This window comes from Ovis canadensis, chromosome 13 (genome assembly GCF_042477335.2).
Source record: "Ovis canadensis isolate MfBH-ARS-UI-01 breed Bighorn chromosome 13, ARS-UI_OviCan_v2, whole genome shotgun sequence".
Lineage (NCBI taxonomy): Eukaryota > Metazoa > Chordata > Mammalia > Artiodactyla > Bovidae > Ovis > Ovis canadensis.
Window position 1 is genome coordinate 74,983,346 of NC_091257.1, and position 27,647 is coordinate 75,010,992.

At 49.1% G+C, this 27,647-nt stretch overlaps 1 protein-coding gene across 2 annotated transcripts; it reads left to right on the plus strand.

Moving 5' to 3' along the window:
• The first annotated feature begins 10,097 nt into the window (after window positions 1-10,097).
• TMEM74B (transmembrane protein 74B) lies at window positions 10,098-15,383 on the plus strand. 2 transcript variants are annotated; one of them, XM_069548903.1, is made up of 2 exons: window positions 10,098-10,518; window positions 14,393-15,383. In XM_069548903.1, exon 2 carries the CDS (start codon window positions 14,434-14,436, stop codon window positions 15,133-15,135), a length of 702 nt encoding a protein of 233 aa, XP_069405004.1. In that variant the 5' UTR covers window positions 10,098-10,518; window positions 14,393-14,433; the 3' UTR covers window positions 15,136-15,383. The 2 variants fall into 2 exon arrangements, with proteins under 2 accessions (XP_069405004.1, XP_069405005.1); XM_069548904.1 differs by having other exon boundaries at window positions 10,504-10,767.
• The last annotated feature ends 12,264 nt before the right edge of the window (window positions 15,384-27,647 follow it).

Sequence of the window (27,647 nt, forward strand, 5' to 3'; positions counted from 1 at the left end):
GCTACAGTAGCCACCTTGCAACCCTTAGATAAAGGCTCAGAAAACTGTAGAGGCACTGAAATCACTCAGTCACAGAATCACCAGTAGCATCTGCCTGTTTTATGAGAAGAACTCCAATTTTTAACTGGGCAAACACAGTCCTAATGGATACCCGTGAAGTGGGTATTCTTTAATTTTCCCTTTCAACATATACTTATGAGTGCCTTCTGCTGTCGCAGCAGCTTAGTTGCTTCAGTCGTGTCTGACTCTGTGCGACCCCATGAACTGCAGCGTGCCAGACTCCTCTGTCCATGGGATTCTCTAGGCAAGAGTACTAGAGTGGGTTGCATTCCCTTCTCCAGGGGATCTTCCTCATTCAGGGATTGAACCCAGGTCTCCTGCATTGCAGGAGCCACCAAGGGAAGCCCTATTGAATGCTTACTGTGTGCCAAATTCTGCTGTAGGCAGATGGAGGAACAGAGCCCAAAATCAGAGAGAAAAAGGCTCTTCTTTCCTGGAGCTGACATCCTAATCAATGGAAACAACCAAGATCAAGTTAATATTATGATGCCAGTGAATAGGATCTATTCTCACACAGGCTTTAATTTTATTCTATCCACTTGAACTAGGAACTCCAAACTAAGAATTAACACAGTGATCACAGATAAGAAGCTGAGGTGACCAGAAAAACAAACTCAACCCATTTGGGAGGGACTTGCCTTCAACCTGGGCTACACGAGTTGTTCATAGATAAAGCCCCACTGAAGATGAACGCATAGTCCCAGATTACAAACACACAAGGAAATCATCCACCATAAGTGAGAGTCAGCAGGATTAGACCTCACTTCCCCAAGAATTTCAGATGAGATAACAAAACAGTATTTTGAAAAGAATTAAAACCATACAAAAGAATTTAAAAACCTAAGGAAAAAGACACTATTTAAGAAGGGGTATTAAAAGAAAAACTAAATAGAATTAATAGAAGTGAAAATTACGGGAACTGTTTATAAGTTAAAGAAAAATCCTGTTTATTTAAGTGTAGTTCCAAAGGATAGTTAGGGTGGGGGTACAGGACATAGGGAGGCAGACTGACACTCAGTAGGAGGAAAGGGTTGCTAAGAATTCTTCCAAGAAGTGGGCACTCAGTCAGTGGCACGTGAAAGCATAGCCCAGACAATCAAGGAAGCTGGAAAGGGGCTCCGCTGGCTCTGAGATGAGACCTGAAGCATCCTTCCAAGTGTGACACCGACTGGGCAGGGAAGGGGGCCAGGCCACTGTATAAAAACCCAGGACACCTGGGTTCTAAGCCCGGGTTCTATCAAATTTTCTTTGTGAGCTTGAGCCTCATAGTTTGCATTTTAAGCATAAGGGGGCTCAAAATAGTTTCAAAAATGAGTTGTAAGAAACATCACATTTCTCATACCCTGCAGTTTACAGCTTGAGATGCATTCTGACTGCCACACACAGAAAATTTTATGGGTAATTTCTCCTAGCTGAGCTGTTACTCTTTAGAACCCAAGAGGATACAAGAAACTCTTGTTTGCCACATTCGCACCCCTTCTGAACACAGACAGAGGCCAGAAATGATTGCTTCCAGGCAGGTCACCAGGCTTTGTGGCACTGGACCCTGTAATTATGGGACAGCTGCCTGGATTAGAAATGGGTGTCCCAAACCAAAGCATTTACCTGTGGACTGGACAGGAGGGAGATCCTTGGCTCATGGGTGATGGTGTAAAAGCAGTCATGTTCTGGGTGATGACCACATGATCCAATCAGGCCTCCTCTCAGAGAATTTGAATTTGATACACTAAGTAGGGTTGGGTTGTCTCTCAAGAATATTATGTAACAAAACTCTCCAAAACTCCATACCTTGAAACAACACTTGTTTATTTTTGCTCTTGAGTTTGTGGTGTGGCTGGGGTGGGCTACACTGGGATTCAGATCTGCAGACCTGAGCCTGTGCCCTGGGTCCCTTGTCCTCCTCCTGGAATCATCAGGCTACTGGGGCAAGTCCTTCTCTTGGCAATGGAAGAAAATAAGAGAGCAGGTGGAATCGTGTGAGGCCTCTGAAGACTTAGGCTCTGAAAATCACACTGTCACTTTTGCTGTGTAAGCAAAGTGAGCCACACGGCCAAGCTCCAAATTAAGAGTATATTCCACCTATGAAGAGGTCGTGCCACATGTGTGGTAGAGTTAGGGAGGAATGGCGAAGTGGAGGTGGGATTCTCTTCCAGAAGGAAGTTAGTTCAGAAAAGGGGCCACAGGCCCCAAGGGGCCCAATGAATTGGCAGCAGCAAGAGACCAGGGAGGACTAAAGAGACTTGAAGGGCAACTGAGGACAACCAACGTTTATTGATCTCTGAAACCAGACCAAACATCATGATGAGCCCTTGACAACACAACCTCATTTCATCCTCAGAACCTTATAACTGCCGTTTCCAAACTGAGTGCCAGGGCCCCCAGAGGCACTGCAGAAAGGTCAGAGACACTGCAAAATATTTTAAAAATTTGAGGGAAGCACAATAATATCTGTTGGATACTGGACAAACTACTATTATTAAGTTGTGTGAACCTAATGTAACAAACAATCGTTAGACATTTCTTTGGGCCTGGGGCACTGTGCAAAAATTGCAGAGATGCCAATGATGCCGTGAGCTGAGAATGTTTGGGAACCTCTGCCTACGAGGTGAGTACCCTTGTTATCTGCATTTTATAGTTGATTAGAAAGTGAAAGTGAAGTCTCTCAGTCGTGTGTTATCTGTGTTTTATAGTTGATTTCCGCTAAGTCACTTCAGTCGTGTCCGACTCTGTGCGACCCCATAGACAGCAGCCCACCAGGCTCCCCCATCCCTGGGATTGTCCAGGCAAGAACACTGGAGTGGGTTGCCATTTCCTTCTTCAATGCATGAAAGTGAAAGTGAAAGTGAAGTCTCTCAGTCGTGTCCGACTCCTAGCGACCCCATGGACTGCAGCCTACCAGGCCCCTCCACCCATGGGATTCTCCAGGCAAGAGTACTGGAGTGGGGTACCATTGCCTTCTCCATTATAGTTGATTAAGAACCTATTATTAACCCCGTTTTACAGGTGAGGAAACTAAAGCTCAAAGAGGCATAGATTTTCCTAGGGTTACTCTGGCAAGTAGGCAACAGGGTTGGAATTAGAATTCTCCTTCATCTGTGTGGGAGGGTCTTGCCTGTTGTGTTGCAGGGGTGGAGAGTCAGTGGGGGCTCGGGTTAGGCATCTGCTGCCATGCTGGGCAGCCCAGTGGGCTCTCTGCCCAACACAGGAATGGTGTTGATAGGAGTGCTTGGCAGTTAGAGCCTCTAATGCTCTGACCTTGACTTCTAATGCCAACATTAGAATTACCCTGGGAAGCCATGTCTTGTGGTTAACTTGTTTTGATGCACTTCCATTTATTTTTAATCCCTCTCTCATGCTCCTGGCTCAGAAGACATTTTATTTCATAGGCTTGGAAAGGCTTGGCACGTGGGGAGAAAAGGATATGGAGCCAGGAGGCCTAGAAAGGAAAGAATTTCAACTCCTCAACGAGGGAAAATGTCCTCACCAGTTATCAAAGCCGGAATGGCCATCCACACATCATCCATGGGCAGCTGGTAACATGGCTTCCATGTGCCAGACCCTGCCCTGTACACCGGGAGCATAGCGGTGAGTAAGAAAGACCTCACATCTGGCCTCACAGGACTCATGATCCAGCTAGCAACAGAGTTCACTAAAGTCACACCACAAGCCTGGCATAGTTATGTGAATGAATGAATGAAAAAATGTGCAGATGAAGAAACCACGGTTCAAATGGAGATGTGAGTTACCCAAGCAAGTCAGCAGCTCGGGCAAAATTGCAGGTTGTTCCTCTGTATCCTTTCACACATGGCAAAAGTCTATTCCTAGACGCCCTTGCAGGGAAGTGTGGTCAGATGATTAAGTCCTGGTCAGTGGGATATGAATGGAAATGATGTGTGCAATTTCTGGGCTGTGCTCTGTAAAGGAGGGAGGAGGATTCCTGCCCCTCCCCCATTCCTCCTTCTGCCAACTGGAATATAATCGCAAGGACTAGAGGTGGAGCAGCCATCTTGGACCATCAGGTGGAGGATGTCAGAGCAACAGCATAAAAAGAACCAGGGTCGCTAGTGACTGTGAAGCCACTGTGTCAGCATTAACCACTGTGAATACTTTTGCATGAAAGAGAAATGAGCTCTGTTTTTTACAGGAATTATCATTTTGGGTCTCCTTATTATAGGAGTCAAACCAATATCCTAAAAATACAGCCGCAGAGCTAGCGAAAGCAGGTTCCTTGATTTTCCCTACTCAGGTCCTTTCTATATATTTCATTCTCTTCCAAGTGTTTTCTTGTTCATGACCTGATCTGCTTCTCACAACAGCTCTGTGAAGTCCATAGCAGGGAGAGGATTTTCGTGACGCTCGCTAGGCAGACAGGGAACCCACGATGCAAGAGTAGTAGCTGAGACACATGGGCAGAGTTATTTCCATCTCTTTGACGGGGCAAGTGGGCTCAGTGATGTCACTGAGCTGTGCTTCTATGTCTGACTCCTAATCTAAGGCCCTATCCACCCTTGAGGTGGTCCGTCATTTATCCTGGGCACCTTAGCCCTCATTCCCACTTTGTGAAATACAAATGAGGTGGAAGTTTAGCAGAGAGAAGCTTCCACATTGTGAAAGCCCTTTAACCCACCTTTCCTGCCACGCAAGCACATGCCATTACAGCGGCCAGCGGGAGCACGGGGATGGAAGACCAGCTGACTTGAGGAGTCCCGACACCACCTCTTCCTCTGTGTTGTTTATCACCTTCCAGCAGGCCTTCCCTTCAAGCCTGACAGCAAGGCTGGTAATCCAAGCATTTGTCTTATGCCTGTGCCCTTATCTGTGTACTCACGGGTCCTGAACACACGCCCTGCACCTCTTGAGTCCTATAGCAAATGCTGCCAGGGCCCCACCATATCCCCCTGATACTCCTCTTCTCCATATGCCCAGGGCTTCCGACTGCAAAGCACATCTGACTCTCTGCTTAAGGAACATGCTTGACCTGGGCAGAGGACTGTTGTTATAGATAAATATCTTGCCTCCCTTGACTCCCGGGTGGAACAAGACTCAGTCCAGCAGGACTGAGTCCCCAGCGTCAGCAGCAGCCATGTGCTCATCAGTGTTCCGGCAGTACACTGGAAGCCTTCCCTTCCATGTCTAACTCACCTACTCCTCTACTGTGCTTCCTGGACCACCTCCCAGATAGACCCCTTGCCCTAAAATTCTTGTCTTGGGTTTGCTTCTCGGGGAACTCAACCTACAACAGGTCCCATCCATGTATGCCCTGTACACAGCCCTGTGTACCTCTTCTGTGTGTGAGCGTCCTGTATAGAATATATGAATATCCTAGCCCTCCAGCCGTGTACACAGGCCCCCTGTGTACATGTATCCTACACACATCTGTCACATGCCCAGGTACCCAGGTCACAGCTCTGTGTCCACTTATATCAGGGAAGCAAGGCATTTGATCCTGATGAGGTGGTGGAGACTGAGAAAGCAGCATGGAATGGTGGGAAAAGTGTAATTTCTCGGGCCCAACTAGCTTTGAGTGTGACTCTGAGGCAAGCTGCCCAGTTGATTTGAACCCCAGTTCCCTCCTCCAGTGGATGAGTAGGAGGTAAAACTGAAAGTGGTGGGGAGAATAGGCATGCAGTCAGTCAGCCTCGGGACTTTGAGATCCTCAAGTCCATCTGGAAGTCAGAGGCCCTTGGTCTGGTTGTACTTCTGTTAATACTATCCCTCAGGGTGGCCACAGAGCACTCTCTTCTGTCTTTGGCACTCAGTTTTCTTAGACATAAAAAAGGGGATTGGGATTCCCCTGGCTTTTTAGCTATTAGGACTTGGTGCTTTCACCGTGGTGTCCTGGGTTCAGTCCCTGGACAGGGAACTAAGATCCTGCAAACCATGAGGTGCAACCAGAAAAAAAAAAAGGGGGGGTGCGGTCAGGGGGAATAACAACAGCTCAGGAATTTTGCACATGCTTTGAAAATTATGACAGAATTCAGAACTGTGGTTATCAACACTGAGTCGGGGTCTGGATTTGAACCCCAGAAACATCATAAACTGGTTGTGTGACCTTGGGCAAGTTATTAATCATTCTTGCCTCCACTTCCTCATCTTAAAATAGAGAAAATAATAGCACCAGTGATCCATGCTTCTCAGTATTCATACACTTATGTAGACCTCTCCACCCTTGACTCTGGGCTGGCCTGTGAGTTTCCCTAAAGCAACAGAATGCAGCAGACGTGACATTGTGCCAATTTCTATGATTAACATCTTATATTAGTATGATAAGTTTGTTACAATTAATGAGCTGATGTTGATCTATTATTATTAGCTAAAGTCCATATTTTATTCAGATTTCCTTAGTATTTGCCTAATGCTCTTTTTTTTCTGTTCCAGGATCTCATCCAGGACACCATATTATGTTTAGTCATCATACATCTTTAAGGCTCCTCTAGGCTGTAACAGTTTCTCAAGACTCTTTGTTTTTGATGACCTTGACAGTTTTGAGGCCAGGTACTTTGTAAAATGTCCCTCAGTTGGGATTTGTCTGATGTTTATCTCATGGTTAGACGGGGGTTATGAGTTTGAAGAGAGAGATCACAGAAGTAAATTGCCACTCTGATCACATCATATCCAGGATACCTACGATCAACATAATTTGACTGCTGAGGCTGACCTTGTTCACTTGGCCAAGGTAATCAGGTTTGTCAGTTTCTCCTTTTCAAAGTTATTTTCCACCCACACTTCCACATTGTACTCTCGGAAAGTCACTCTGCTCAGCCCACGTTTAAGGATTGGGGAGTTACGCACAGATATAGAGAACAAACTAGTGGTTACCAAGAGGGAGAGGGGCAATACAGGAGTAGAGGACTGGGAGATACAAACTTTTGTGTGTAAGATAGGCTACAAGGATGTACTGCACAAACTGAGGGAATATAGTCAATATTTCTTAATAACTATAAATGGAAAGTCATGTTTACAAATTTTATTTAAAAAATCTCTACACAGAATTCTTAAAAAAAGAATTGGGAGTTATATTGCTCTTCCTTGAGGATGGAGTATTTGGAATTCTTCATCAGATTTATCTTTCCCCCATTTTTGCATGTATCATATTTTAGGTTAAAATTCAGTATTACTTTATTTACTTATTTTTGATCAGATTTTTCCAAGTTTGGCTATTAGGAGCTGTTTCAGTCAACTCCTATGTCTTTTGACATACCCCCATCATTTTGTGTGTGTGTGTGTGTTGTTGGTTCCTTCTTTATTTTATGGCACTATTAGATGCTCCAGGCTTGTCTTGTATGTTTTCGGCTCCAGTCCTAGCATCAACCATTTTCCCCTGGTTCCCTTTATTGGAGAGTGGTATTAGAAACCAAGATTTGGGCAGTAGATGTGCTTGTTACTATGTAGTATCATGCAGCCAGGTCCTCTTAGCTGGTAGAGAAAGGAAATACAGTGCATACTAACTTGTGTGTATACACAATTACAGTTGTATATAAAATGTATCGTAAGTATGTAATCATCTGTATCAATATTATGCTAAACATGAATTTATACTAATATCTCCAACTCAAATCCATTACCATATGGATCATTGGAGGCTCCTCCTTGGGGTCATATTTTATCATTGCAATGTTGCCAGGTAACGTAGTGACATATGTTTATCTGTTTCTAAGGAAACAGAGCTAGACAGTTAACCAAAGGTCAAATTCTCACACAGAAGAGGAAAAGTTTTCGTTAACCCTTTATTCACATTGATCAATGACTCCCCACTGCTTTGGGGACAAAGAACCAACTGCTTGGCTTACAAGTATTTGCAGTGACCTGGCTTACTGATAGCCCAGCCTCATCTCCCATGTTGCTTATTGAGCCCTTCAGGGCAACCATCCTGTCCTCCATCAAGCCACCCCACTCCCTTCTACCCCAGAGCCTTTGCCCATGCCATTCCCTCTGCTGGGCCTCATTTCCTTGCTGTCTTTTACCTGGCTGCCTCCTATTCATCTTTCCAGTCTCAGCTCAGCCCTCAATTCTGCAGGAGAAGCTGGAGCCATCCTGTCTCCCAAACAAGGTCAGCAACTTGCTGAAAGCTTACAGAGTACCTTTTCTTTGTGGCAATGTTACCTTTGCTTATCCTTTCCTCCCACTAGAATAAGAACTTCTAGAAGGTAGGATGGGGATGGAGTCATGGAGTCGTCTTGATTAATCAGTAGATAATAGGAGCTCAATAAATGTTCATTTTCTCCATTCTTTATTTGTTAAACGTTTATCAAAGGCCCCCTTTGTGTTGGCTCCTTTTCTAGCATCTGGGGATACAGCAAGAGGGAATAAGGCAAAGCCTCTGCCTCCTAACATTTATATTTTAGTGGTGATGACAATAAGGAAAGAAATAAGCAAATGTCAGAAGCTGATAAATGCTGTGGAGAAAAATTCAGAGTTAAGGAGTAAAGGGTGCTGGGGTATTGCTAATCTTAAAAAGATGCCGTGGGAAGTTGTCTCTGAGAAGGTGACATTTGAGCAAGATGTGAAGGATATGAGGGCACATTCTGGGGGGGTCTCAGGAAGAAGAGTGTCCCAGGCAGAAGAAACAGCAAAGGCAAAGGCTGAGGAAGGGAACTGTGAGCACTTTATAGGGAGTACTTCATCTGGTCCCATTACCCTTCAGTTCAGTTCAGTTCACTTCAGTTGCTCAGTCATGCTTGATTCTTTGCGACCCCATGGATTGCAGCATGCCGGGCTTCCCTGTCCATCACCAATTTTCGGAGCTTGCTCAAACTCATGTCCATCGAGTCGGACATGGTGGGATGTTTTATAGGGAATATGTCATCTAATCCCATTACCCTTACTGAGTCCATTACACAGATGAGGAAATAGCTCCAAGAGGGCCCCCTTCACACAAGAGTGGTGGAGCTGGGATTCCCTTGGGAGCCTAGTGCCACAGACAGCTCTCTTCTGAAGTCTCCCAACAATTGGCCTTTTCTGGTGGCTCAGATGGTAAAGAATCTGCCTGCAATGCAGGAAACCCATGTTCAATCCCTGGGTCAGGAAGATTCCCTGGAGAAGGGAATAGCAACCACTCAGGTATTCTTGCCTGGAAAATCCCAAAGCTACCGTCCTTGGGGTCGCGAAGAGTCGGATTTGACTGAGCAACTAAACAACAATAGGCCAGGCCTCTGGAAGGCAGGAAGAGACTGAAGCCCTCCCACTCCTCCCAGCACTGGAAGTCCTGCCCAGGTCTCCATCATCCTAGCTTTAAAGGCCTGGGCACCTGGCTTCTGGGGCCACCTCTGCTGTCCTACTTGTCAAGGATGGCACAGGCCTTTGGAGCAGGACAGGTCCAGCTCTACCATGATGCGGCTGAGGACATAGGACCGTGCCTCTACTTCTGGACGGTTTACCTCTGCTGACCCCTCCAAAGCTCCTGGAGTCTGCATTTTCATGATCCCATTGGCAGAGGCGAACATGGAGGCTCAGAGAGGTGGGAGGATTCCACCTGAGGCCACCAGAGTGAGCTGGTCACAGAGACTTCCAGTAAGCCGGTGATCTTCAGCTCCAACTCTTCTCTGGGCTTGGCCTGGGCTCCCAAAGAGGGAGTGTCTCCTTAACTTTAGTGCACTAGGCATTTCACTTAATTGAAGTGAAGTGAAATTTAATTCACCTTAGTCTGAGCCCCAGAAGGAAAGAAACGGTGGAAGATGTCCCACTACCACCTGTCCACCCACTGCCACGCTGGGCTCTGGGAGCGTCGGTCTGGGGCCCTGGCCTCCAGGACCTGCCAGTCTGAGGAAGGAGGCTGGCACTCAGTGAAAAGCACAACTCCCAGAGATAAGGACAATAATGCAGGCCAAGAGAACACAGCTGGAAGGGCCCCTGGGGCGAGGGAGCCTGTGGGGTTGCCGGGTGGGCTTCCCAGGGGAGGGGGCACTACAGGGGTTGGTTCATCAGAAGCTTTCTTTCCGCCTTCAGGTGGCGCCCTCGAGTCACGGAGCCGCACGCGCCGGAGAAGAGCATCCCGCCCTAAGGACCTCGGAGAGGACCTCGAGTCCCTCCAGCGGGCTGAGTGTGGGAGGGGCTGAGAAGCGGAGTAAGCGTGGGGACCCGGCGCAGTAGGGACTCCCCAGCCGAGGGGCGAGGCCAGCGGCCGAGGGAGGGGTCTTCTTCAGCACCCACCCCGCGCCCCGCCCCTGCGCCCGGGCCGGCTGGAGGCTTCGGTTCTGGGTACCCAGGTGCTGGGAAACCAGACCTGCCCCAAGGGGAAGCGGAGGAGGATGGAGCCGCGTCCCCCCACCCTCGCCCCAGTCTGTTACCCGCCTCCCAGTGCCTCCCGGAGCTGACTCCCGGCGCCCTCGCCGGCCGCGGGCGGAGCTCGAGCCGCGGCGCTCGGCGATCCCCGGCTCCCGCCCCTTCCCCGTGCCTCCCTCCCCGGAGCCTCCCTGGCGGTCCCAGCCGCCGCCGTACGGCCCCGCGAGGCGCGAGCAGGTACGTGCGCCTCGGCCGCGGCTCCGCGCCGGGCCCGGCTAGGAAGGGGGCGGGGGCCGAGGGCGAGAAGAGGAGGCGGCGGCCGGGCCCGCTCTCCCCCTGAGCTGCGCCGCAGCACCAACACCGGCTGCTGGAAGAAGGCGGGCGGGCGCCCGGGGAGGACGCGCCCTCCCGGTTGCCCGGAGGCGGCTCGGCGCCCTTGCCTCCCGCGTGGGGAGGTGGGGAGGTGAGGAGGGAGGATCGGCACAGGTAGGCACGCCAAGAGGGAACTGCTGCGGGCAGCGGGAGGCCGAGGACCCGAGGCGGAGAGGGGCGGCCGAGGAGAGCTAGCCTGACCTCGCGGCCGGGCCGAAGGACACGCTGCGAGGGAACCTGGGCGCACGCGGGTCCTCGCAGATTCCGGCCTCCCTGGGCCGCCTGGCCGCCTGGCTCCCGGCGCCGCTCGGCCCGGTCCGGCCTGGCCCGGCCCAACGGCTTTTGTGGTCAAGGGCAGGAGCAGGGGGGTGTGAGCTGCGGGATGGCGGGCGCGTGGGTACAGCGGGCAGCCGGGGTGCTGGAGCTTTCTGCTCGGAACTTTGGGTATCACAGCGTGGACGTATCTGAGCGCCCGAGGCTTTGTGTACAACTCGTGCGTGTGTCTGTCGACTGGGTTTTGTGAAGCTTACCCACGCCCGCTGTACGTCTGTTTTCCCCGCGTGTTAGTGCACGCCACTGCGCGAGGTGCTGGACTTGGGCGGATCTTGGTGGATCTTAGCAGTCCTGAGAGTAGTGAACTCTGTGTGTGTGTGTGTGTGTGTGTGTGACCAACTCTATCATTTCTTGGGGAGCGCGTGTGTGTGTGTTTGTGTGTGTGTGACCAGCTTTGTCCTTTCTTGGGGAGTGGATACCAATGTGGTGTATGGATCTCTGGTTATATTGTGTGCCTTCCAGTGTCTGTGGATGCTGCATATGGAAAAGGCCCCTGGGGGTCTGAGTGTGGGACCAAGGTCTACCTTTCAGGTCCTGTTGGACTGCAAATGACATTGGAGTGTAACTGGTACAGCTGTGGGGTGTGAGCAGTGGACAACCAGCATCATTGTCAGCTTGTGTTTCTGCTTATGTTTTGAGTAATTGGGCATGCCCTTGTAACTGGTAGGTATCTCTGAACCTGTGTGTCAGAGACATAGCAACTCTGTGTAAGAAGGAATCTTCTTTTCCTCCACTCTCTTCCTAACTCTGCTGGCATCCTAAGGAAAAAGTTTTGGCTTCCTGCCAGGTGAAAGAGCCCTACTCCAAGAATCTGAGTGTCCTGGGTTTCTTCTGGGATATGGAGGCATCAATATGCTGGTCTGGGAAGAGAGTTCCTGGGCTCCTCCAGGGGCTGAGTTCTAGAGAAGATGCTGAAGATCTAGGTAGGGGACCACTTCTGGACACCAACTGGGCAGGAGTGGTCACTGCCAGTCCCTGTTACTGGCTGGGCACTCAGGAAAATGCGTTTGGTGCCAAAAGTAAAAAAAAAAAGAAAAGCCAATGAACACACCTCTCCTCTTGGTTTACTGGAAAGTGGGAGCAGTTTGGCCAGAGCCTGTCCGGGAATAGGACTCCCCATCCTGTTGTATGGGAAGGATTGTCTGCCTGAGCAGGTTGTGAAACCATTCCTGAGAACTGGCTGTGTTCCAAGCCTTGTGCAGGGGGCTGTGGACCCAGATGTATCCCTGACCTCAAGCTGCTCATGGTTGCTGCTCAACAGTAGTATAAAGTAGAGAGTCTACAAGTGTGGCCTGGAAGACCAGGGAAGGATGGCCAGATGATGCCACTGGCATGAGAGTGTGTGGGTTTTTAGGCTTTTAGGTGATAACAATTCTTGGGGAACCTGTATTCAACTCCTGACCCCCACATGTATGCCATAGGATCTTGGCTACATTTTGTAAAATGGAGATAGTAACACCTGCTCATGGGGCTCGTGAGGGTTACACAAGATACTCCCGAGTGAAGTGTCCACAGTAGGGCCCAGTAGAGAGTGTAGGTGCTCAGTAAACATTTTTAAAATTGGAACTCAGGCAGAAGGGACGTGGTGATCGAGATGGGTTGTAAGTGGAAACAGGCTTTGTACTCAGATGAAAGGCCCTGTGTGTGCTAAGAGGAGGTGTCTGATGCAAGTCCATGTTGGATGGAAGATCAGAAAGATCGAAAAACGTGCCTTCCCGCAGAGGCTCTTTAAATTTCATTCATTCATTCATTTCATTCATTTTCACTTCATTCATTTGCTCATATCCTCTCTCTTTCCCGCATACACACACACTGAACCAGGGAACTTTGGAGAATAAACTCGGGCACAGGGAAGCAGAGAAAGGTCTAGAATCCTGTGTATGTGTGTGTAGACACCGTAGGGCATGTAAGGCAATCTGCATCTGGGGGTCTCTGTGCTGTGTGTGGACTTGGGTCTGGGATGTCTGTACCCACAGGGTGTGGGTGTGCCTGGGCACATGGTGGTCAGGAGTTTTACATGCCAGGGGGGCCTGCTGGGGGCACACCAGAGCTGCTGGAGGGAGACTCCATCATCAGCTCCCGCTGTGTGGCTGTGAGGGAAAGAGGGCTAGGGTCGTCAGGTTCATCCATTTTGCAAGAGAAGCCAGGCATCTAAGGTTTGAAGTGTAGAATCTTTTGCTTTTTATATATTGGCAACTGCTTCACAAAAAAAAAACAAAAAACAAAAAACAAAAAACAAAAAAACACCAGACCAGAAACATGAAAAAGCAAAACTCCTATGAGCCAAACATGGCCCATGGGCTGTAAGCTGGTTTCCTTTGGCACGTGTGCTGTCTGTCTGTGTGGGCAGGTGCTCAGGTACTTGGGTGGGATGTCTGTTCTGTGAGCAGAGAGCCCACTTCCCTGTCCTTTCCCAGCTCCCCTTCTGCCACCCTCATCCAGGTCCTCCCATCTCTATTTATATAAAGGCATTTGGCCTTGACCTCAGTCATGGCTCTCAAATATGCTCTTCCTTCCTCTTTGCCTTCTCAGCCTCTATGCTTCCCCTACTCTACTGGGTTCCTCTCTGGACCCCTGGCCTCCAACTGTCCTCCTTCCCATCCTGACTGTCCTCCATGCAGCAGCCAGAGAGAGCTTTCCGAAACCCAGGGGGATGTTAACCCTCCCAGCCCAACGCCTTGCCTCCCTGGCTCCTTGGCTTGGTTTTCAGAAAATTTAGAAAGCTAGTCCCAGCTGACCTCCAAGGCAACCCCTCTTCCTCTCCAAAATGCCCTTGTCCCGTCTTGCTGCTGGGGGATTTCCCACTTATCCTCTGAGATTTGGCTCAAATGCTACCAACTCCTAGAAGCTACCCTAACTTTCTCCTCTTTGTTCTTACAACCACCTTCATCTCCCCTTCCCCTGCCCCCAGATATCCTCATTTCATCACAACAGTGTCCATTAATTGAACTGGTGGGGGCCTTACATACCTTATTTTATGAAACAGAATCCTCACATCAACCCTATGAGGGAAGCACTTTTGCTTATTCCCACTTAGCAGATCACAAAATTGAGTCTGGAAAGATCACCTCACTTGCCCAAGCTCAAGTGGTGATGCTGGGATTAGAACCTGATATCTACCCTATTTAAATTCCCTCCATCATAGTAATAGCTCATTGCCAGTACTTACTGAGAATTTACTATTCTGAGGACTTTAGTGGATTATCTCAACCCTCACATCAGCCCTTTTAAGTAGGAAGTAGTACTATTGCTATCATTCAATAAACAGGGAAGCTGAGGCCCAGAGAGGATACGGGCATTGCCCAAAACCCACATGCCTAGTAGCAGGCCTTGTGTGATGTCTGGGGCCCGCAGGCTGTCAGTAGTAGAGGCTTGCTAAATTCCACTCTTCTGTTTTCTCTTCTAGCTACCAAGGGGCCAAGGGATGAGCTGGGGTCCGCCTTCCCAATGGCATCTCCCCCTGGTCTGGAACTGAAGACACTGAGCAATGGTCCCCAGGCCCCAAGGAGACCTGCATCTCTGGGTCCAGCAGCCTCACCCAGGGAGGGTGTGGAGAATGCCTGCTTCTCTTCAGAGGAACACGAGACCCATTTCCAGGACCCTGGGGATGCCAGACCAGGCCGCTCCCCCAGCCCTCCTGGGGGCCTTGGCCCCTTGCAGCCCCGACCCCAGAGAGATGACACGTCCCTGCATTCAGAAGAGGGGCCAGGCCTGGAGCCTGTGAGCCGCCCTGTGGATTACGGCTTCGTCTCTGCTCTGGTTTTCCTGGTGAGCGGGATCCTCCTGGTAGTGACTGCGTATGCCATCCCCCGCGAGGCTCGCGTGAACCCGGACACAGTGTCAGCGCGGGAGATGGAACGGCTGGAGATGTACTATGCACGCCTGGGCTCGCACTTGGACAAGTGCATCATCGCAGGCTTGGGGCTGCTCACAGTGGGCGGCATGCTCTTGTCTGTGCTGCTGACGGTCTCCCTGTGCAAGGGCGAGCTGTACCGCCGGCCCGCCTTTGTCCCAGGCAGGGGCTCCAGGAAGACCTATGGCTCTATCAACCTGCGCATGAGACAGCTCCATGGGGACGGAGGCCAGGCCCTGGTGGAGAACGAGGTTGTCCAGGTCTCAGAGACCAGCCACGCTCTCCAGGGGTCTTAAGTAAGAGCTCACTCTGTCTGGCTGCTTCAGCTTCGGGGTGACCAGGCCCCCAAGGCTGGGGTTTTAGACCGAGCTCCACCGAGGGCCCTGTGGAAGGAGTCGTGGGTGCAGAAAGGGGAGCTTGGGGCCTGGTCCAGGCTTCGCTTAGGAGAGCGGCCCCTCTGTCTGTTTTGTAGCCTGAGGTTTTGCATAAGGTTTTGTTTGAAGGATGGCTTCTGCTGCTAAAAATACAAAAGTCTGGAAACCGCTGCCCTTGGAGGATGAGGTTTCTTGGCATTTCTGTGGATTGAGAGCTGTTTGAAAGGCTGCCCATCCTGTTCCCCGTGCCTTGGGGAATTCCGGGATCTGTGCTGTCCTCATCAGCCACCTATGGGTGTTGGGTGACCTCGGAAGGACCCCTTGCAGCCCTGACCGTTGAAGATGGGAGGTGGCTTCATGATGAGGGGAGAAGTCATCCCTGGGATGACCTCTCCTCTCTAGGCCTCAGTCCCCCTGACTGCGATGTGAGAGGGGTGGCCCCTCCAGTTCTGCCCTAGGAATTCCCGTCTGGAACAGGAGCCCAGTGTCTGCATGTGGCCACTCCTTCCGGGGAGGAGAGTGTCAGCGTGTGCTGACCATTCTCCGTGCCATTTTTCTGACCAGGGCTGCCACCACTTACACAAGCCAGCATCTCCCACGGTCCTGCTAAAGGAGCCCTTAAGTCCTCAGGTTAGGCTGGGCTAAATACAGTTTGTGACAGCCTGGTTTTGGTCTTGGTATCGAATTACCTGCAGTGACTAGCACAAGTTTTACAGTCATGTGCGCAGTTTTCACTAACTCCCTGGACAAGGGGCAGGGGGTCTTTCAAATAAGAAAGGGTGAGGGCTTTGCTATATTTCTGTGGACACAGTGTGGCCCTTCATTACCGCCCCTTCCCCAATAGTATGTCTCTTAGGCATCACCTTATTCTGGAAACGGGAAAGAAACTTTTTTTTTTTTTTTTAATGTTGAATTCGTAACCTTCCTTTCCCAACACCCCTAAGCAGCAAAGTGCAGCCCCAATTTACTTGGGGAAGAAATCAGGTACGCATTCTGGTGGCCTGGAAATTCTAGCCACCTTAATCACCATTTGTTCTGTTTCTCTTGTCAAATGTTTTCTAGGCTCCTCCTAGACTGTCTTTAAACTACTGACAAGGAAAGGAAGTGGGTCCTAGTGGGCAAGGAGATAAAGGTGTTTGAGGACTGGGGGAGGGCATCATGCATTCTGAAAGGCTCTAGAGGGCTTTGAGAATATATACCTTCTAGGTCACTGGTTTGAAGACTCTAATGGGGTCATTTCAGTGAGCCCCCAAACCCCTGCAGGTTCTGTGTACTCCATCTCAGTTGGCCATGTGGGTCGCTCATCCTGATTCTTGGGGGTGGGAGAGTGGGGTGGGAATGAGGCTAGAGCAGCCCTGACTATCTGTAACCTGAGCCCTCAGTCCGGTGAGCTGAACATCTGGATGGTGTAACATTATCGCTTCTATGACGGATCAAATATCTGCTCTGCTGGCAGGATTTTCCAGGAGCAGGGGGCTGAGGGAGGGCTAGAGAGGACAAAGGCTATGCATATTGGCCTGTCAGATTCTGTTTCTGCTGTTGAAGAGGTGTGGTTTGAAAAGGACAAAGCCTCGAGATAGTGAAAGGTTCACAAGTCAAGGCTCCAAGCGAGGAGTGGATGCACAAAGTGACAGGAGCCACGCTAGGTAGATGAACTGAACATCCAAAGTGATGGGCTCAGGCCTTTCAAATCTATAATGATAATAAAAAAAATATCAATCCAAGCCAAATAGATTATTGTGATAGTGGGGGACTCTTTTTGAGACTAAACCTGTTGAGTGGATACATCCAGGACCGTCAATTCCTATCAGTTTAAATGCCGTGAATCGTGTTTAGGGAGTAAATCTGTTAGAAGGTAAAATTCCAGGAACCTCAGGTTTTCTCTAAAGCAGAGAAGCCTGCTTTGCATCCTCATGTACTCTTTAGAAAATGTGTAAAATGGATGGAGGCAGTCATTTCTTTATCAGTGAGTTAAGAAAACTTAAGTGATGCCAAAAACATTTCCCCAAGATTGCAGCTGAGATGGCCCAGCCAGTGGATGAGAAACGGGGTCAGGAGGGAGCAGGGTGTAGGATGCTGAGAACTCTCTTTGCAGGTTTTTTTTTGGGTGTAGCTATGAAGTGGCCCCCGGGGACCCTGTGGTGGCTGGAAGGTGCCCACCTGTAGGAACTGCATCTCCTACTTGAGAAGCTACTAGGGTCCCCAGACCTTGCTTTTCCTGGTATAAGAGAACAGATATTGATTTTGGAGTCAGTAAAACCTGGGCTTCAGGGTCTACCATTTCCTGGCTGTGTGACCTTGAGCAAGGTATTGTACCTCTCTAAGTATCCTGAGTACTGTTGTCTCTGTGAAGTGGGAGGAATGAAAGTTCATCCTCGGCCTCTTTTCAGAGAGAGGGAGGTTGGGAAAAATCAGAGATAAGCTGTAGGCCTGAGTGTATGAGGTTGTCTCCATGATCACTCTCCTTCCTCACCCTGGTTGGAGATGACTGGATTAGGCCTAAAACTTCAGAGTCAACCCTTCTGACTTTCTTCTCTCACCTCCCACCCTACTGATCAGCAGATTTCATTGGTTCCATCTCTGGAATCTGAGTCCTCAGTCGCAACTGCCCAGTCCAGGTTGCTCATTTGAGTCCTAATTCCTCTCCTGCCCACTCTCCACCTCACCTCTTGTTCCACTCTGCAGCAAGGAGGATCCTTGTTCAGTCTCTCAGTTGTGTCTGACTTGTTGTGACCCCATTGACTGCAGCACTCCAGGCTTCCCTGTCCTTCACCATCTCCTGGAGTTCGCTCAGACTCATATCTGTTGAGTCGGTGATGCCATCCAACCATCTCATCCGCTGTCATCTCCTTTCCTCCTGCCATCAATCTTTCCTAGCATCAGGGTCTTTTCCATTGAGTTGGCTCTTTTCATCAGGTAACCTGAGTAATGGAACTTCAGCTTCAGCATCAGTCCTTCCAGTGAATATTCAGGGTTGATTTCCTTTCAGATTGACTGGTTTGATCTACTTTGAGGGTCCTATTCAAAAGTTAATTAAGTCAGGTTGCTCCTGCTCCAAACTGTCCTATGGCTCCCTCTTACTCTAGGCAAAAGCTACCATTCTCGCCAGTCAAGGATGCATTTACAAGGCCTCTCACTTGTGCAAGCTCCTTCCAAGGCCCTAAATCACAATTATTTATAATTCTGATTTTTCCAAAAAGGATGACTCCCTAAATTTCATAGGCTTCAGGTCTAACCCTCATGGTGGCCTATGAAAGCACTACACAGTCTGGCCCCTGTGCTGCTCTGACCTTCTGTCCCATCCTAGCCTCTGCTCACTTCACTGCAGCTAGGCTCACTCCCTGCGGGCACATGCCCACCTCAGGGCCTTTGCACTTGCTGCTCCTTCTGCCTGGAAGGCAACCCTTCCTTGTGGGCCTTTGGGTGAATCATGCCACCTCTCTGGTGCTCCAGAGAGAGACTGGAAACATTCCCAACCAATCACCTTCTCTGGGGACTGAGGGGATCAGGAAACACAGAAGAGGGCTTTTCAAAGTTAAGACAGTGGTGCTGAGTCTAGAGAGTTTTGGAGGGGCAAGAGGAGGGAAAGGAAAGGAGGCATTATGAAGCCGCAGGAGGCAGGTTCTGTCTAAGGGATCTGTCTTGGAGGAAAGGGGAGCATCACTGGCATTGACAGAGTTAAGGAGATGCCCTCGGGTTGGGTATGTTGGTTTCTCCCAAAAGACTGGGCTCCTCCTGATATCCATGAGGAGGTGAGTTTCAGCTAAGGGAAGGAGAAGCTTGAGATCTTGCCTGGGTTGGAATGGTAGGGAGCTTCTTGTCAGTGGAGGTATGTTAGCATTTACTGGTTGGGTGTTGGGTGTCTTCAGGGAGAAACATAGTGGAATTTGGGTAGGATTAGTCTTGAGGCTTCCAACCCCCTCTCCTTGGAGGAGAACCTGCGCCCCCGTGGCCAGAGCCTGGCTAAAGACAGTAGCAATGATGGTCTTGCTGCATCCTCTTTTCTTTGGTCCCAGCACCCTCTTCCCCAGATCAACCCTCTTCCTAGTTTGGGTTGGGTCCTGGAGCAGATGGGCAGGCCCAAGAGATATGTATGGTACAGAGGGTAGCAGGATTACTGCCTTCCTCCTCCCAGGGGACCAAGTCCTTCTGAGCTTTCTCCCTACTCCAGTCTTAGAGAGATTAGGGGGCAGAAGCCCTTATGGAGGGATGTCATTGAGGACCACCCATCACTTGAAGCATAAGGGCACTGGCTCTGGAGTCTGATTGCCTGGAGGCTTGTGTGCATGTGTGCCCAGTCGCTCAGCCTTGTCCAGCTCTTGGTGACCCCATGACCTGTAGCTGGGCAAGAATACTGGAGTGGGTTTCCATTTCCTGCTCCAGGAGATCTTCCTGACCCAGGACTTGAACCATGTCTCCTGCATTGCAGGTGGATTCTTTTACCGCTGAGCCACTGGGGAAGCCCGCCTGGATGCTTAGCTGATGCCTGATACCCCTGAGCCACAGTTTCCTCATCTGTTAAATGAAAGCACCTTCCCCATAAGGCATAGTGAGCAGTAAATGAGATATCTATAAAGCACTGAACATAGAGCCCGGCACTTAGTAATTCACTCAATAATGTTAACTATTCATTTGCTTGTTCATTCACACCTAATCTGTATTCTTCCCTGGGGGAGGTCCTATGGCCCCACGTGGACCCTGCCCTTGAGCTGGTCACAGATTGTCTGGAGAAACAGGACAGTGCACAGGGAGCTGTGTATGTGTGGCCAGGGGTGGAGAGTGTTGGCAGAGGAGGGATCCGATTAAGTTGAGATCAAGCCAACTTAATCTCCAGGTTCTGGGGGAAGGTTAGTGAGTGGAACGATCTTCTGGCAGGAAAGCTGGCCCCAGAGGAGCAGGGAGGACAGGGGAAGAAGGTGCCTGCCATGCCATCCTCTTCCTGGGTGGCAGGCATCTGAGACAATAATGACTTAGGGTAAAGGGTACTCAGGAAAGGCCATCTCTCTCCCCTTCCTGATTCTTCATTTCATCCCATCTCTCCCTATCTTCCTCTTTTTTTTTTTTTTTTTTAAATTCTTCTGTGTTTACACCTCCTTTCACTAAAGCCACTCCTGGGGGTTACACCCACAGGTGTGTTACTACTATTGCTGACTCACCTGCCAGCCATCTGACTCTCCTCTTGAGAGTGTCTTCCCTCCTGTATCAAAGATGAAAGCAGGGGCCCAAATGCAAATGTCCATAGAATTTGGCAGGTGACATTCACTAATGAAGCAGGTGGCAATCTACAGCAGTGGCAGGATTAAAGGGGTGTCTGTTTCAGCTGATTGGCTGTTGCCCTGATGGATGGGCTCAGGGTTGTCAGAGCTCCTGATTTTTTAAGAGCAGCTGGACATCTGGACATTTGCATGAGTAAAAAGGATTATCCCACTGCCTGAGAATTCTGACAGACCAGAACTGAGGACAAAGGAGTGTCCAATGAGATGCCACCTGCTAGGGTCAGTCATCCACCCCCTCCTTGGCCCAGGGCTTACCAAGTCACTCAGAGAGATGGGGGCACCCTCAAGAAGCACTCTAGACTGTCTCCCAGTTGGAGGCTCACTGAAATACAGTGCCTGCAGACCACTTGAGTGTTTGTCATCTAAGATTCTTCATTCTTTCACAAAGGACTTACATACCATTCTGTGCTAGGTTTTGAGGTATAGCACCAAACAGATGAAAGAAGTAAGGAGAGTATTCTTGAGTGGGCTTGACAAGTATAATCTGGGGCTCAGAATTAGTGTGAATGCGGAGATGAGGTCTGCTTCTGACCTGGAGAATTTCTGATGTGGGAGACCCATGGGAACAGCCCATGCTGGCTTGAAGGGTAGTGGGACTCAGGGAGGAAGAAGGGCAGCCCTGCAATCCCTCCCAGTGTTCTGAGGCTCTTGAAGACAGGTGGAGGACCCTAGTGTTCCAGGGCTCCAAGAGTTGATGTAGGCAGGTGAGGGGAGGCTGGAGCTGTGGGATGGTGCAGGTGGCTATGCAGCCCAGGATATTACCTCAAGGAGCAGATGGGCTGAGAACCTCTTATGGACTGAGAGAGACCCTCACTACTGAGAGTCCTGGGTAAAGTTCTCAACGGCACCCCCCACCCCAATTTTGCATGTTGTCTACCAAAGACTCTAGCATCAAAAAGCAAAACCCCAAGATGAATTAGAGTAAGAGCACACCCCCCCACCCCATCACCATGGCTAGTGAAGAGACTCTTCATTTTTCTCCCTTCCTCCTCCCATCCCACCACAGAGGACCAGCAAGTGTTCAAAAGAGGTCACAGGAGAGACCTCTTGGAACTGGATGTAAGTTTAAATAGGACTGGACTGAGTTTGAAAATCAAAGTGACCATTCAGTTTTTGGTTGGATACTAGATGTTGAGATGAGAAAGGGGGATCTGACAGAGGTTAGTTGGATAAAACAAAACACTTCAAGTTTCTACATTTCAGTGAACCCATTATGTATTATACACATTAGACGATCAAATTTTAAATGAAATACAGTGTTCTTTCTGTGCCAGGCACTCTTCTAAGTCTTTGCATCTGCTAGTTCATTTAAACCTCACAACCATCTTGGAGAGTGGGTGCTATCATTAATTCCCTTTTACAGATGAGTAAGCTGAGGCACAGGCAGGCAAAGTGACTTTCCCAAGGTCAAAAACTAGTAAATAGCAGACTCAACTATAATAGTGTGCAGGCCGGCCAGGGCATGTTTGCAGATCTGGGCTGTAGGCTGCCACTGAGGCTTGTCGTTTAGGTGCCAAGTGGGAAGCTCTGGGTGGGGTAAGAGGGGACAGTTGGGGCAGCAGCAAACTTGGACAGGCCCATGTCCTACTTAAATCATGGAATCTCATAGGTCAGCGGGATCTTTGAGGATCCTTGGAAGATCAAGTCCACCTTTACCCCCATTTTACTACTGGGGAAAACCAAGGGGAGAAGTGGGACTTGCCCAGGGGCCCCATGGCTCAGGCCCCCTCTCTTCTTCTTAGGGTTCTCATGTGAATTTATGTCATAGACATCAAGAAGCCTAGAGGATGACGCTGTGCTCCTGTGGTTCTAATCTGGAGGCGGGGCGGGCAGGGCTCCATCTTGTAGGCATAATACCTAGGATCATCCTTCCTGGGATGCCTGCCTGTCCCAGAGGAGGGCCATCCTGGACTGGGGAGCAGTCGACACTGGCCTACCCTGGCCCAAAGGCTTCCTCTGGCAGCTGTGCCTAGGTGGGCGCTGACCAGGGTGCTGATCCTGCATGGCCCCTTTCTCTTACAACCTGGCTGAGGGGAGCAAAGGAAGAGGGAGGGACAATTTTTTGGGGTCATATTTTTGTCACTCAAAGAGACCAACATGACTGTTGGGGGTAATGTTTGATACGTAAGTTTGGGGCTAGGATTTCTTTGTGGTCTTTGTGGCAGAGTGGGGGTCACTCAACTGCTCTGGATATACTTTTTCATCTGTCCAATGGGGAGAGTAGCTCCTAACCTACCAAAGTCAAAAGGCTGGGGTGAGCATCATTTGGGGTCAGATGACAGAGCCCTGCACGGAGCCCAAGGCCAGAACTAGGCCAGTGAAGCCTCTCAGGAGGTCACCCTGACAGGCTTTGGGGCCTGTTCCTTCCTCTGTGGGATGGGGGTTGGGCTGGGTGCTTTCAGGTACTCCCAACCTGGGTGCTTGGGTGCTGTGGCTGTAGGTGGAAGTGCTCAGAGACATGAGATACACTTTGCAATAGGTCTAACCTCGGAGTCTTAGGCCATCTTGGGAATTATGCAGCATTGTTCCTTTCTCATATCAGTCCTGACTTGTTTTCCAGCTTCAGGAGTGGATTTTGTCCATGCTCCTCCTCTGGACAAGATGTGGGGTCTAGGTATAGCAGTTCTACTAAAAAGAGCACCAGTTTTAGAACTAGGCTGTCTCGGGTCCTCATCACGGCTCTGCCACCCCTGACGGAACAAACCCAGCACCACTTCAACTAAGCTGCTACCAGTGTTTACCTTGGGAATAGCCAGGTGTACTACACGAGACTAGGAGGAGTTTGGCACACTGAAGCCATCAGATAGTTATTCTCTTCATTGAATAGCAGCCCAAGGTTTCCTTCCTCTTGTTCATGAAGTGAAAGTCATTCAGTCATGTCTGACTCTTTGTAACCCCATGGACTGTAGCCTACCAGGCTCCTCTGTCCTTGGAATTATCCAGGCCAGAATATTGGAGTGGGTAGCTGCTCCCTTCTCCAGGGGATCTTCCCAACCCAGGAACTGAATCCAAGTCTCCTGCATTGCAGGTGGATTCTTTACCATCTGAGCCACCAGGGAAGCTCTCTTGTCCATGAACCCCCAGTCTTATCTACTCATATGGCTTCAGTAATGATAGCTGGTACCCATGGAGCTCCTGCTATCTGTTTGTAAGACACATTATTTGGTTGGGTCCTGCAACAATCCTGAAGGTAGATGTGATGCTCATTTTGCAGATAAAGACACACACCAGCAAAGGGAGGACTGGGAGTCATAACTACTCCTGCTTGATTCCAAGAACCCTGCTTGCCTTCTTGAGCAAATTACTGAAACTTCCCAAACCCTCTTTTTCTGGCATGGAAAAAATGGGGATAGTATTTCCTTATATTAGATATGATGTATGCTATTTTACAAGGGTACACCCATATTTTAAAACATATGAAAAAAAAAACACATTTTGAGTGATATGGGAGAAAGGAATGGAGAGGTTACAGGGGGTAACACAGAAAACAGTTAAAACGAGGAGGTTCTTGTATTAGTCATAGTATGTCATCAACCAAGACTGACAATTCTTTTCACCTGCTATCCAGGTAAAGGGAGAAGATATAAGGTTTGTACACTAGAGAGTTTCAGACTTTAAAGTGCACACAAACCACTTGGACAACTTAATAAAGTGCAGATTCTCATTTAATAGGCCTGGGTGGGGCCCAAGATTCCACATTTCTAACAAGTTTCTAGGTGATGCTGCTGGTTTGAGTAGCAAGGATGTGTATAGCCTTCCCTTCCCTTCTCAGGAATTCTCAAACAGGTCGGCCAGATGAATCACCTGAGGAACTTACAAAAAATGGACTTAAGGGCCCTTCCTAGTGATCTGGATCCAGGTCTGGGTTGGGGCCCAAGATGTACTGTGTCCTTCAAGCAAGCATTTCAGGAGACTGGGAGGCTTGGGCAAGCTGGAGAAGCCTGGCTGTGGTGCTCATCTCTATCAAGGCCCATGCTATAGGGATGTTAATACACAGGAGACTGGCTTGTCAGATCTCTGTCCCAAACGTGCCTTCCTGGGACAGGCAGGAAAAGGGAAAAAGACCATTTCCCAGGCTCCTTTGCAGCTATGGTTTAAAAGTTGATGTAGGTTCCGACTATCAGATGCATGCAACCAAGCCTTGCACTTGGAACTGAGGTGAGAGGAAGTCGGGGAGGGGGGTCAAGGTGGCAGTACAAGGTGCATTTACTTTCTGGCACAGACCCAGGCAGTTGCTGGGTGGCTCTGGAGTTTCCTGATCCCCAGATCAAGACAATGATGCGATCTTGCTGCTGCTGCATCTAAACCTTCTTGTTTCAAAAAGCTAAAGTAGTTTCTGTTTCCTGCAGCCCTCCCTGTCTCTCCTCTTTCAGAACCCCGTCACCCAACACTCACCTTATGTGGCTAGTATGGAACCTGGCCTTTCCCACGGTCACCCAACGTCCGAGGCTGGGCCTTCCACCTCGTACCTGCCACCTAGCCCTGCCACTAGCGGGGCAAACCTCATGTTCAAACCCCTGTCAGGGCTGCTCTCTGCACCCTAGTATCCTTGGTCGCCTGGGTCTTGCCACTCCTCTATAGCCACCATTCTCACTGCCTGCCACACTCCTACTTGTGACCTACCCTCTGGGTGAGGCTCAGGGCTCAGCACAGCTGGAGACTTAGGGTAGCCCAAGGACAAACGGGCTGGGGGCTTGAATGCCTGCCTTTGAATCTCTCTTTTGGTGCAAAAAGTCAACAGCGGGCCTTAAGAATGTAAGTTTTATATCAGACAAAGCTGAGGGTATTTATGTGAGGGATCTTTCATTTCCTTGGTGGTGGGACCTGTCTCATCGGAACTGCCCAAAGCAGTCAAGAGTACACGGTGACAGACAGTAACTGCTCCACAGGCTCTAAGTTTTCTTCTGTGAAGAGGCAAGGATCAGTAATAGAATGTCATTAATGAGTAGAAAAGGAAGCTATGAAGGAATCTGGATTTCAAAGAATGAGGTTCTTATAAGGCTTGCTACCCGATTTCTAACTGCATGTCAACAGGTACTAGCCATCCAGCACGGGAATATAAAATGTTTTGAACGTAATACCTGATTGGAGTCAGGGTCTTGACACCAGTGACTTCACCATGGAGGCTGACAGATCACGACGAGCAGATAAATGCAATGCAGGGAAAAACACAGCTAGCTCTAAGAATCAGGAACGACACAAGGCAAGGAAGAAGAGATGGGGATTAGGAGACTGCCAGAGATGGTACACGTGGTCTGCGTCACTTCAAAAAACAAAGATTTAGAACTAGATGTTAATTTTACTTGTAAGCCACTGGGTCAATACAAATTATTTCAAAACAAGCAAAAGTGGTACCATGAATCTCACCAGACCTGGAAAGGTCATGGTAACTTCCCTACAGACAGGACCTTTCTCCTAAATCATATCCAGCCCTGAAACTTCCCCAAAAGTCAAAATTTAACTCCTCTGCGTCTCACCAGTCAGTCACCCCCGGGTGGCTATCACCAAAGCCAGAGTCTGCGGCCTCTGTCTTGTTTGACCTAGGTCAGAATTCCTTGTTTTTTTTAAATAGAGGACACCACCACAATGAGGTACCACTTCACACCCACTAGGATACTTATACACAAGAAGACTAACAAGTACTGGTGAGGAGATGGGAGGAACCAGGCCCCTTACAGTCTGCTAATGGGAATGTCAATGGCACGGTCACTTTGGGAAACAGTCTGGCAATTCCTCATAAATTAAACAGAGTTACCGTATGATCCCACAATTCCACTTCAAGAGAACGGAACACATATGACCAAACAAAAACTTGTACATAAATGTTCATAGCAGCCTTATTCATAATAGCCATGAAGTTGGAACAACCTGTCCATCAACTGATAAATGGATAAGGGAAATGTGGAATATTTTTCAGCCATTAAAAAAAATGAATCACTGATACACGCTACAGCATGGATGGACCCTGCCAACGTTAACCGGAAAGAAACCAAACGTGAAAGACCACATATTGTGTGATTCCACGTGTAAGGACTGTCCACAATAGGCATATCTTTAGAGACAGAAAGAGACGAGTGGTTACTTGGGGCTGGGAGAAGGGAATGGAGAGTGACTGTTAATGGGTATGAGGTTTCTTTTTTGGATGATGAAATGTGCAGAACTCAGATATGGTGATGGATGCACAACACTGTGAATGTACTAAAAACACTGAATTGTACACTTTAAAATACATGGACTTTATGCATATGTGAACTGTCTCTCAATAAAGCTGTTATTTTTAAAAAGGAGGAACAGGTTATTAAGCACTGGTATTTCTAGGTTCCACAAAACATACACCTGAATCAATCCCTCTGGCTGCTTGGTGGTTACTCATGGCTGGAAGGAGGGAAGTGGCCTAGATACACATGTACTGACAGGCTGACTCAGGAGTTCCTAAAGGTCCCGTTCACCTCCCCACACATAACTAAGGCACAGTCTGCGTTCCTCAGTGTCCTTGATGCAAGGAGTCCCACTCAAAAAATGACTGATTCTGCAGATGAATCACTGAAGTTTCTGTTTTCAGAAAACAGTATTATGCTTATGACTGTCCTTTCCACTTTCACTATTAGAAAATCTAAGTGGTGAATTTATTGTTTTAATCTTGTCCTTCCCCTGAATCAGGGTCCTAAAAGTTATCCACTTCCCCTGCTTGTCTGATGTTCCTTTAAATGCTTCTTTTTATAATAAAGGATGCTTTTATGAGCAAACTGCCTCAAGTTCTTTTGGTAGAAGGTATGATCCAGCTTCCAAACAAAAACATCTCACCCATTTGCTGGCTCTTGGGGAAGATGTCCATTGATGACTGCATTTGCAGCTCTGCCTGACCTCTGGGTCTTTTTCCAGAGCAGAGCTGTTCTAAAAGCTTTACAGTGGTCTTTTACTAAATCAGTGCTTGAAATGCAGCCTGCCAGAAATGCCCAGGAAGCCCTAGCCTCCCCAACTACACCCAGGTGGCATCTTGGATTGACCCTGCGCATATATGCCTGTCTAGTTTACTTGTAACCCACTCTTGGGCACAGCAGACAGGCACTTCCAGGCTATACAGCACCTTAGCAGATGCCTTAGGAAGGCTCTGGTAGCTCTCTGCTGCTGCTGCTGCTACGTCGCTTCAGTCATGTC

What these genes read in the sequence shown, in the direction of transcription:
- TMEM74B (XM_069548903.1), top strand. Translation starts at nt 14,434, where the DNA reads ATGGCATCTCCCCCTGGTCTGGAACTGAAGACACTGAGCAATGGTCCC.